This window comes from Amphiprion ocellaris, chromosome 11 (genome assembly GCF_022539595.1).
Source record: "Amphiprion ocellaris isolate individual 3 ecotype Okinawa chromosome 11, ASM2253959v1, whole genome shotgun sequence".
Taxonomy (NCBI): domain Eukaryota; kingdom Metazoa; phylum Chordata; class Actinopteri; family Pomacentridae; genus Amphiprion; species Amphiprion ocellaris.
In genome coordinates, this window is record NC_072776.1 from 22000180 (window position 1) to 22012359 (window position 12180).

The window sequence follows — 12180 nt, forward strand, 5'->3', positions numbered from 1 at the left end:
CAATTTCAAAGGTTTTCTTTATTTAAGAGTCTTCATGCAATACCAGTGTACTCATATTCAGTGGAGTGTGATTATTATACATAAAAATGAATTTGATTTCTTTATGATTTCATGTTTTGTCTATCAAACTACAATAACACTGATATACTGCATGTATATATATGTGTACAGAGAGTCAGATGTCAGACTGAAGCATTATGATACAGAAGTATTCAAATGAAATGCAGTAAGCACTTTAAAAACAAATTTCAAAAAATCACAATCAACACTAAGTATATAAAAACGTGTAATAAAAAAGTTTCCAGACAAACAGCATAACGACAGTATACAATTTTTTTTTTTTTTTTTTTTTTTTTACATTTTCCAATTGTACATTACGTTTATATTGACTCACACATAATGGTATTTACATTAAAAATATAGAGTTTATGGCCATGTGTGATCTTCCTGAATCAGCAGACCAGCTGTTTTAAGAGCTGGTCATGTACTTGTGCCCAGACTGAATCTGAGGCTTTGTGGGTGGAACATGAAATTTTGAAGCTCTGCTCCCAGTAAGCCTGCACCACGAGGCACACCTGCAGACATCCATCTTCTCTACAAGGTTTCACAGGAATGCACCACTAAAAAGTGGCCCTCTGTTCTCTTACATCTGGTGTGGCTAGCTGTTTCCAAGCTAAATATTTTCCTCCACCACGACTCAAATCTTGGATGGACTTGGCTAGCTTTTTCAGTTTAAGTCCAGCTAGGAACTGTCTTAAAGTAGCCACGAATGTGCGTTAAACAGCTGTCAAGGCTATTTTCCAATAAGGCCAGGAGGGTCAGATGTGGGGGGAAAAGGACACGCAGCTACAAAGGGTATTTTGGGCAGATCTTTAAAGTGAGATTTTATAGTGTCTGAGTGGTGAAATTAAATTGTTACCTCTTACAAATAAAAGGTTTAAATTCATAGGGACTAACCTTTGGGCTTAACTGCTATGGTCCTTCTTGGTCTGTATGTTACCAAGCTTTACACATAGTAGACACTGCTAATTTTATGACTTCAACATTTGTAAATATCCTGTATAACTCTGTGACTTTAAACAAGTTTTGACACTTTTTTTTTTCAAAGACAATGATTAATGTCTAAAATGACTTCACGGGAAAAGTAGCATGCAAAAAAAGCTTTTGTGAGGTACTATTTCATTACTAGACTGGACCCATGAAGCCAAAGCTGTCAGCATAGGTGGCAGAACTTTGACTTGAGTGAAACACTGCCCCTGTACAAGCTTACAGCCATCACAGCAAAAGGTTTGTTGGCAGTCTGAAGCAGTAAAATGATATCAGATAAAGTTTGCTGGGTAAGTTCTTTTTTGTTTGTTTTCTTTGAGGAAAGGGGGCTGTCTGAGGTAAACTGGGGGGTGGTTCACAGGAGCCAGTATAATTGTTCCTCATGAACATGTGGCGCTGCGAGTTGGAATATGTGCCTTTAAAAAAAAACAAACAAAAAAAACGCACCCCCCCCCCAATGTCTCAACAGCCTGTCATGGCTGGTATAAGATTGTGCAGTGGGTGGGGGAGTCGCGGGGGAGTCAGGATTTCAGCCTTGTGCAAAAAATATTAAACTAATGCCTGATCACGCATTAGGTGTACTGACAGATGTCAATCACTTTAAAGTGCCTGAGTAATGACAATCACGATTTAAAAATCACTCTGAAGAACTTAAACATGAAAATCAAAAAGGTGACAAAATGACACTGCTACTGTAAACTACCTGAAAAATTTAATTTAAGTACAATCTCCGAGTGGGTTCAGATATACTAACGTTGCACTGCTTTCACCGGATGTAAAAATATATATCTGGAATGCAGAGATAACTGGTTTCCCTCACTTCCTTTTATGCCCTGTGGACTTCTACTTTGGTAACTGAGTACTATTGATAAGGGTGCATAGGGTTTCTCGTGTTTTATATGGCACGGCTGCAAGAAACACAATACTGATGATAACAATTATTACAAAAACCACCACCTGCATTTCCTGAATAAATACAGTTAAATGCGTAACCCTTATAAAGATGTATTAAAGAGACTAGATCCCAGTCCCAGTTTTGTGTTTGGTTAAATAAGTGTCCTCCTCCCCTCAGGAGGAAGACATCCACAACCTGCTCGTCATACATGTATCTATATATGAAAGCTGAAACAACCACATGCAGGCTTTCAGAGAACAGCGAGCAGACACAGCTACAGCACCAATGAACTCACTGAAAGGCAAACAAAATAAAGGTCGTTCTGTCTTTTAGGCTCTCAGACAGTTGTTACCTTTAACTGAAGCCTCAGTGCCTGCTTCCCTGCAACATTTCTCCCTCGTTTTGCCCTTTTGATAGCTGAAGCACCTTGCAAAAATCTTTACAGCGAGATCCAGGCTATTTGAAGGAGAATATTATACAGTGGCGTATCCCCTGATTTCTTTAACAGGACCCAGAACAGAGCCTATTAAAGATGGATCCTTATTTGACACATGTATGTGTTGAGGAGCATGGATCCACAAATGAAAGGCTGAGGCTCTCATCTGACTGAAAATGTTACAGAAACCCTGCCTTCTCTAAAGTCTCACTACAGATTAGTTTTCTGTGACTGTAAGCTTTCTTCTAATCTCCTTCTGCTCATGATTAATGCTTTATGAATGGTTACGCATAGCATGTTAAGTTACCATACTCTGGTTTACGTTAGCATTAGCATTCAGCCAGCTACAACAGTGATGTTAGTTGGATAAATAAGACGCAGGGGACGGGTAAGGCTTGAGCAGTATGTACCCAGGACAGAGTCTCTTTAAAGGGGTTAGACAGTGGTAGGAAGTGAGGGGCTGTCATCCGTCTCTACCTTCTGCTCTGGCGAGCAGCAGAGGAAGAGGCGGCTGCCCAGGCTCTTGAAGGCAAACCGAAAGTACATGGTGTGACCCATGGCCACAAAAGAGACAGAGATGATGACCAGCAGGCCAAAGGCCTCTTGGTTAGGAGCCAGAATCACCATGATGAAGTGCAGAAGGTCTAAGAGGTAATTCATGGAGTTCTGGACGCCGTTGATCACACCTCGCTCTGACTCAATCACATTCTCCTGGATGAGTTGGGTTACTGTCAGGTCAAAAGACCACAGACCTGCGGGGCAGAGGCAGACATCAAAGGTCAGCTCTAACAGGAATTTTAAAGCCACATAAAAACAACTTCAGAATTCAACAGTAGCTGTGAAGTGAATTATCAGGCAGTAATACAGGCATCAAAGGTTGCAAATATTGCTCTGACATCCGTAGTAGACCGGTAGAGGTCCCCGGAAATTATGAATAATCCATCCTGTAAACCTGCTTGAGTCACATTTAATAAGTCATAATTTGCAAAACTGTATAACCCTATAAAAAGGAAATGAACATGCCAATAAAGCACTGGCACACTCATTTCCTTTACAATAAAAATAATAAAGATAAACTTAGTCTATCACTCAATGATCACTTACACTTTAGAGCTTCTACTTTGCTTGTAATGGTGCATCTTTCCACTACGTCCAATTAAATATAATGAGCATTTAGATAACCACTTCTATCCTGTGATCTGGAAGGAAAACAAGGTGAACAACTTTACTCACCAACTCTAGCAGCAATGACGCCAGCAAACAGCAGACTAACAGACATGTAGGACTGCAGAGGTGGCAGCTCTTCAGCTGGTGCAGCAGTAGTGGTGTTGAAAATGGTGAAAGCACTGTGTTCTGCCTCAGGCAGGGTCTTCTCTCCTATCAGGTGGGCGTAAATGTCCTGGAAGGGTGAGACGCTGAGGTCGAAGGGGCTTCCGGGGGCGAAGACAGAGACAACGCACAGCATGAGGCAGGAGAGCTGGGCCACACCTGAGATGAAGCCTGTGCGGATCAGGCCACACTTCTTGCGAACCCAAGTGAAGGCAACGGTGCCACAGATCCCCGAGACGGCCGAGGCCCCCATCAGCAGGCTGAGCACAGAGCCGTTGAGGCCCTGTGTGTAGGCATAGCCTGTGGTGATGCAGTCGAAGCCCAGTACTGTCATGTAGAGGAAGGCCAGAGACATGCCAGCAAAGAAGATGTTTTGGTTGTAGTAGGCCACCCAGCCGGACTTGAAGGTGCGCAGGGGTTCAGACACCTGGTAGCAACAGCCTGTCTGTTTGGGAGAATCAGGCTTGGCCACTAATGAGGTTTCATTCATCAAAGGCTGAGACGACTCTTCAGGACTCTGGCCGTTCTCCAAATCTGTGAAACGGCAGAATAATAGAAGTTTAGTTACAGTTAAGTCCAGACTATTAGACAAGTCCAAACTCAATAAATCAGACGCCACCTGAATAAAATATAGAATTCTAACAAGTTTTTAATTCAAAAGATACAAACACAATATTCTTGCAGTTACCTCTTGTGGGGCTCAGCTGTTTGAGCTCCTGCTGCTGCTCCTTCTGTCCGGCTTTCACAGCCAACGCTGGTGTCTTTTGGTAGACCTTCCACAGCAGGGCGTACTCCACACACATGGAGCACAAGTTCCAGCCAGAGATGAAGCCACAGCCAATGTAATGGGAGCCAAAGGCCATGATCTGCCCCACTAACATCGGAGCCAAGATGTTGGTCAGCTGGTCAATAATCCGCACTGTGGCATTCATGTCTGTATGGCACAACAATGGAAGGAGATGTCTTAACTGTTTCTTTACAACTCATTTAGTACCAGTTGAAGTCAGAGGAAATGTGTTAAAACAGTGGCCAATTATTGTCTTCATATTTGGGCGGCTTTTACACTAGAGCGATGGTACTAGCACAGCACATTGATAAGGGTCAACAAGTTTAAAGTGCTGAGAGTGTTTGGCACCATGTGAGCAAATCTTTTAAATAGCTTATAACAATCAGGAAAAACCGCAAGGACATAAAACATGAGACTGCATCAGCATCTGGGGTTCAAAGTCTGAACAGACCTGATAACAGGTCATGTGAGGCCTACATCCGATGATAAGCCAGCAGTGGGCAAGAAACACTGACCTGCCAACCTGCTGCTGTCCTGACCTGCCACAACCACCACCCAGTCCCTCTGGATGGTGATGGATGTGGCCGTGCTGGCGAGGTTCGCGATGTTGGCAATGGTGATGACCAGAATGTAGCAGGTTGTCTGAAAAGCAAAATGAGCGCAGTTTTACATTTGCACACTACTGAGTACAGTATTGATTTTGCGTCATAAAATGACACGTCACTAAATCACATGGCAAGACCAAAAGCAGCAAGTGTATCCTACTAATAAGTATCATGTGTGTGATCAACAACCTGATTTATCTCACTTCTTTGTAGAACAGAGCTGTATTGTTGTCCAAAAACTCTTTAAGAGGCACCAGTGAAGCACACTGTTCCAAAGGCTGACATGCTCCTTCATTATGATGACACACACTGTGGTTTATTTGGATTCAGTCCCACATACACTGTCCTGCTGCCAAAGACACTAAATAGAGCTCCAAATGTGTATTAATCTGCAGCTAAGAATAGCCCCCAACAAATGCACCATTTTCTCCTGTTTAAATAATGATTGTCAAAATATTTTTAATATATAGAATATATTTGTGCTACATTTTAAAACAGTAACATATTCAGTAGGTGAAAACAGGCCAGGAATGTTGTAAAATGCTGGAAGTCAAACTACACAAAAGCACATTGTTGGTTTTGGATTTTTTTAGAGGATTTGCTGGAGGTAAGGGAAATATAACACCAGCGTTATCATTTTAATGTAGATATAGAAAACGACACACTAACAAATAAATGTATTTGTGGAAATGGGGAATATGGGTTTTAACCCTGTCAAATTCAAAACACAACTGTAAAATGAGACTTAAATCCTGAATAGCTGGCAGTTTCAAAGGATAGATTATGTCAAACACTGATACCAAAAAAACTTAAATAACCAGGAGCAAAGCCTGAGTGCAGCTGTCACATGTAATGTCGTGTAAACTAAAAAGAAAATCAATAACTTTTAGTAGAAAAAAATCTTAAACATTCTGTGAAAAAAATATCAACATAAGAGAAAAAGCAGTGTGACAGTGTAATTACAAAACAAATGCTTAACTTGCAAAACACTGCTTCTGGCTACTCTGTTCATTGGCCTGTATGTGCATTGCAATGCAGCTGGTCTGGTCAGAATAGTAACTGAAATGCTTCAACAGGCCTGGCCACATTTCTCTCCCTCTCTTGCCTTCTCCGTCATGTGACAGGCCTTGAAGAACCTGCTGACTACACAGCGTTCAACACTTAATCTCCTGTTTCACCAACCTCTCTCCACCTCCACAAACACTCCCAACAACGGCCGTCCCTCTACATTCTCTCGCATGGTGAAAATCACCCTCTTTCTCTGAAGACCCAAAAGCGTCCCACAAATGCAGAGGGCAAAGTTGGAGGCATTTACCCAACAGACAGGCTTTTGTGTTTCCGCCAGACACCCCAATCAGTCTCCAACGACAAATGCAAACCCATGTATTTTGCAATTCTGCATCCCAGGCTTGGTCACTTACAAACTCAGGTCCAGCTCTTTACAGTGGGGGAGCTCTTGTTAACTCACATAGCTCAACAAGTGTAAACAGGCCTCTTGTAAAACACAAGGCAACAAACTCTCTTTTCCATAGCAGGCTGTTGAGGACATGTATGGTACTCTCGTGCATTTTTTCCTTGTGACAAGCAAATCTAATTATTTATGACTGTAGCACAGAAAGCTTTTTTTCTTGTGATTTCAAAATAGTTCATCAAAATTAGATTCTTTTTGGTTTTGCAAAATAATCTTGTGAAAACCAAAATGAATCACCTAATAATCTCACCAATAATTTCACTCATCTTTGAGAGCTGTTGAAGCAGTCCTACATCATATTTGACATGGAAGCTCATATCAGTAAACGCAGGCAAGTTTCATTCATAGAGTCAGAGTGCTAAAGGTGAAGAAAGGGGCTAAAAACGCTTTCAGTGAAAATCACCATCACAGCACATTGAAACAGCGAGTGTGTAAGAGACAGCACAGGGGGGGATCTTACCAGAATCCATCCATTGTAAAGCTCCACGAGCTGTTCTTTGAACTGGAAAACAACCATCAGGAGGATCCCGCATGCAATGACACAACTGTTCTGGACAAGCAGCGAAGTCTGGGCCACTGTGGAAACACCACAACCAGCATTAGGGACAGAAATCTGACCAAAGACAACAGATTTCTGTCTGATTCACTAGTTCATTAAGAGTGCCTCCACAAGATGGCTGGATGCATTCTCCACTCCTTGATTTAATCTAATAGTGCCAAATGCCTCTGGATAAGCATTCCACAAGAGGTGCATTTAACAGTTAAAGTTGGTCAGAAAAATAGTACATTTGCACACTGTATACAACACTCAAACCAGTTCCATGGATAGTCCTCCACACTAAATTTCAGGATCTCATCTACAAAGTTTCAGTATGTAATTCACTATAACCTGTGTTCACAGTTGATCTCTCAAAAATAGCCATAATTGGCTTTGATTTTATGCTGCCTTACCTTTGAGTCTGGGGTTTCTGTCCACCCAGTCCCCAATGATGGCCCCCAGCAGGAGCACGGAGCCGGCCACCACCAGCCCGTACACGGCCGTCAGCAGCAGGCTGTTCCCATACAGCTCGACCAGGAAAACAGCCACAGCAAAGTTCCACATTCGGTCACCCTGGAGATTCAAATTCTGATTATTTATAGGCCTGGCTGATAGTTGATTCAAGACATCCAGATGGAGGGTGATAAGAAATGTGGTTTGTGTGCTGCATAAATAATAGGAAAATAATAGGAACTATTTCTGCTCTCATAGATTCTTCTGCTTAATTTGTCCTTTAGGTATGAGAGTTATTTGTAAAAACCAGTATTGTGTGGTGAGCTACACATGGAAAACATGTGATTTTGTATTGTAATGACAGCTATAATAACATGTAATGTAACAATAACACATTAACGTTGTTTTACATTTAGCTGGACACCGGGCAGCCACATTATTAGCCTGCTATAGTGATGAACATGTACAAAATTACTGTATTATGGTGTGTGATTTAAATAGACAATACTGTGGTCACTAATAGTTTCAGTGCTTAACTTACCCATGTTGACAGTGCATGTCCCATGTAAATAAGAAATTTAGCCGAAGTGAAGAAATCTTGAATGGATTCTGCAGAGAAATTATTTAACGGTCAGAATAATTTCATGACATGTTCCCTTGTTCTTTCCCTTGATATTAAGACTCCTCCTGGGAAACAATCAGCAATGACAAGTAACTCACCACAGCATGTCTTCTTAGGTCCAGAGTTGTCCATTTTAAAGCCGTCCAAATAGCACAACGACGTAGGGGGATATTTTTCGCTTTATGCTAGCCCCTCTATTGTAATGGAAAGGAGGTCAACCGAGGCTACCGTTGCATCAAACTGTCGACAAGGACTCAGAAACGGAAAAAGGCACGGCGTTTTTCCCCTTTTCTCCTTTCCAAACTTAGCTATCACTGTAGCTGAAGTTGGAAAGAAATAACCGAATAGCCTAAGCGGCCGTTTAGTCGCAGGAACACGAAGCCAGGAGCAGCTTTGTGCGTCGCTCCGGTGGACGGTTTGCTGAGCTCTGCTGCTCTGTTTACGTCCCGCCTCGAATATACCCCGCGGTCACGTGACCCGCCATTATTTACATTGTGTCAAAAACAAACGCGGCCCTCCTCCGTCAGAAACACACCGGAGCGGGCTGCGTGAAAAGATGTCATTGTCACAATATCACGGATAAACCCTTTAGTCCTCCTCACACAAGGGTTGGTGAGTTGTTGTGTGAATCCTGTTTACCTCCCAGCAGCTCTTGTCAGCGCATGTTGATTTCCCTCTGCAGAAATGACCGACAGCTCCAGTACACACCTCATCAAAGATGTCTCCTACCAACACAGATACCATTTCATCATAAATCACCGTGTCTTTCTACTGCTCGGAAATTCCGACAAGGCATTTCACGCATTCAAGATGTTACCTAACCCTCGTGTTGTCCTGCGGGTCAAAATTGACCCGTTTCAAAGTGTGAAAATGTCAAAAAAAAATTTAAAAATTCACAGTAAAACTTCTGATATCCACATTTTCAACATTTCTGGGAAATCTTTGAACATTTTTTGGTGGAAAAAAAAAGAAATATTAAAAATGTTTCTTAAGAACATTCACAAAAAAAAAAATCAACCAAAATCCAGTAAATTTTGCTGGATTTTGGTTGATTTTTTTTGTGAATGTTCTTAAAGAAAATATTAGAAGTTTTACTGATATATGTATATGTAATCACTTTAGATGTTTTTAGGATTTTTTGGAAGAATTTTCTTGCCAAATTTGGGCGATTTTTAAAAAAATAAAACTTTTAAGGGAAACTTTCAAGAAATTATTGGAATTTTCTTCCTGAAGATTTTGCAAATTTTCAGAAATTTGGGGAATTTTTTGGCTTAATTTTTGATTTTTTTTTTAGACAAGGAAACAATATTTTTTGGTGCCTGTAAATGAGGACAACAGGAGGGTTAAGCTGAGGTGTTGTTGGAAAAATTGGAAGGAATATCTCAAATATAGAAGAAAAACTGCAACTATTTCAATATTATGACTGTTACTTCATTGTTTCAGTAGCACTTGGCTATTGTGGGGGTAACATTAACTACTTTATTTTTAGTCAAGATCATCCACTGTTGGGGCAGCACATTTAAAACATCAGGTTGTATATCCATAAGATAATATTACTGGTGTTACAAACTACCTGAACAAATTAAGAATATTGAGATTAAGATCCCATAATGTTATTTTATGACAGGAATTTACCTGAGATTTTTAAATATTGAAGCTTTAACCCTACAAAAACAAAAGCAAATTCAACTTTACCTATAGCATAATAAAGCTAAGAAATAAAGTTTCTAAAGAAATATTGCTTTACTTATTTACTCACTCTAGAAAGTAGTTTGTTACACTAATCATTATGTTATATTTGCGTTATTAAACAATGTCACGTGAGATGCAGTATCATGAAATTGTTAGTTAACTATTAAGCCTTTAATAAACTCTTAATACAAAGCCAATAGCAACGTTTCACTTCACAGAAAAATGTCTAATACAAAAGCTCCTCTAAGAGAATTAAGGTGACACTCAAAATAACAGCCTCAAAATAAAAGTATCACTTGTACCTGATTAACACCTGCAATGTGATAACTGAATAAAGAAACAGTAATGTACTGCATTACAGATAGATGTAATGTGACTACACTGAATAACTGTACTGTATATGCTGTTGGGTGGTTAAATGTTTTATATGTAAAATCTTAATCTGCGATAGTAACTGAAATCAATAAGCAAACCCAAAAAGTACAATTTTTAAATCTGAAGTGTTGTGGAGTGGTATTTTGATGCAATATTTTTGCATTTATGATATAGTTGTACTTGATTACTGCACTACTTTCACTACTACTTACTAATCCTTTTCATCCCTGATTTTCCATTTCTGAATGTAGGACAATATAGGCTATAAATGTCACCAGTTGCAGTTATATGGCTCCTCTCAGTCAGTGTGTGGCTGATAGTTTTAGGCCACATGCTATGTTAGTAATTAATTTATGGCCAATATCAGTAGAGATTCATTTGACCTAGACAGAGCAATAATACTTCCTTCTTAATGAAGAAATGCTTTATGTGATTTTGTAGCATCACTTTTGTCAAACCCAGTAGCAAAATTTGAGATATTTTTCTAGCTACATGCTTTTTCAAAAATATAGAAACTTAATATGAGAAAGTTTAAGTGGTAGGAAAAAGAATCAGTTATAGAAAAGAGCATAGAGATTATAGAAGTTAAAGATTAACTGAACTTTCTTGTGCATGTGAAACTACACAGCACAAATAAAACATTTTGGACACCATCGTTGCCTTGACCCGGTGAACCTGTTTACCAAGAAGCCTCCTAGAGTCGAGTTTGGTAATAAACAGAGAAAAAAATGTGTACATGGCACACATTTGGATGACTTGCATTTATACACCTGTGTCAACAGAACAGAATCACAACTGTAATTACTGCCAGGCTCCAAGGATGAGAGCTGCTTGGCACACATCCATAAAAAGTAATAAACACTCAGTAAACACATGGACATAAGCTTCTTTTAACTGCACACTGTATGTGGATCAACGGTGGACTACAGAGAGCTCCTCTCAGCTAAGTGGGACCCCTGCTGTCCTGCGTCATCGCTGAAACCTCACTTCTGTTCTCAGGAGATTTTCATTGAACTGGGATGAATAATGCCCACACCTACAGCCCAGTATTGCTGCATCCTGTGGTAGCTGGTTCTATGTGGTTTTCATATAATGTCACTATTTTCAGCTCAGTGCTTTGGTACATCCATTATACATGTATAATGTGTAAAATAGTTTGGTTCTCCTGCCATAGCAGGATGTGCAGATGAAAGGTTTTACTTCAGAAGGATTAGATGCACATTTGGTCCTGTTGTTTTTACTTTCTACTGACCATTCCAGTTTTTTTCCACTCATTCCTGTGGTGTTGGGGAAGCTTAAGTATGACAACAAAAATGCACTCCATCATGTTTCTAATCTCCCACAAGCACAAAGACATTCACAAAGAAACTAAATCCATCAAAATGACATGTGCCAAAGCAGAGCCTCTTGATTCTTTGTGAGATTTTCATTGCAGTCTTGGTGATCCAGAGATTTATTATTGTATCCATCCCTGTTGCAACATACTTAGAACCAAGCCCCAGGTGTTGTAGGTGCTGAATGTGGAAAGATTTGCAGCTTTTTGATGCATTCAAATTCAAATACATAAACAATTTTAACTACAGTATATACATAAAAATAGCTTTTCATCTTCATTTTTCTTTTTAGTATATGATGATCAGTCATTTAATTTGAAACTGGATGTGAAATGTGAATGCATCATTCTTAATGCAGATCTGTGCTTTGTGTAGAGTATTTATTCAAGGTTGGGTTCCCACCTGAACAGATGAAGCAACTGCCTGGTCGCAGACCTGCTTCTGTTAGAGGGTTACAAAGTTCACCTGGCAGCATCTCTAAAGCTCGCTAGTTAACACAATATATCTTGTTTAATATGTACAAAAACTAAATATAGAAATGACAACTGGTTTTAGAATATGTCTTCAAAGTGAAGTTGATAGCAGTGACCAAGCAG

At 40.0% G+C, this 12180-nt stretch overlaps 1 protein-coding gene across 1 annotated transcript; it reads right to left on the minus strand.

The window, feature by feature from the left end:
* On the minus strand, nt 1–8630 carry slc40a1 (solute carrier family 40 member 1). Its single transcript, XM_023262328.3, has 8 exons — nt 8282–8630; nt 8103–8170; nt 7522–7681; nt 7031–7146; nt 5010–5136; nt 4396–4641; nt 3612–4241; nt 1–3130 (listed from the first exon to the last, which is right to left on the minus strand). The coding sequence occupies exons 1-8, from the start codon at nt 8313–8315 to the stop codon at nt 2814–2816; spliced, it is 1698 nt and encodes a 565-aa protein (XP_023118096.2). The 5' UTR covers nt 8316–8630; the 3' UTR covers nt 1–2813.
* Nucleotides 8631–12180: the final 3550 nt, after the last annotated feature.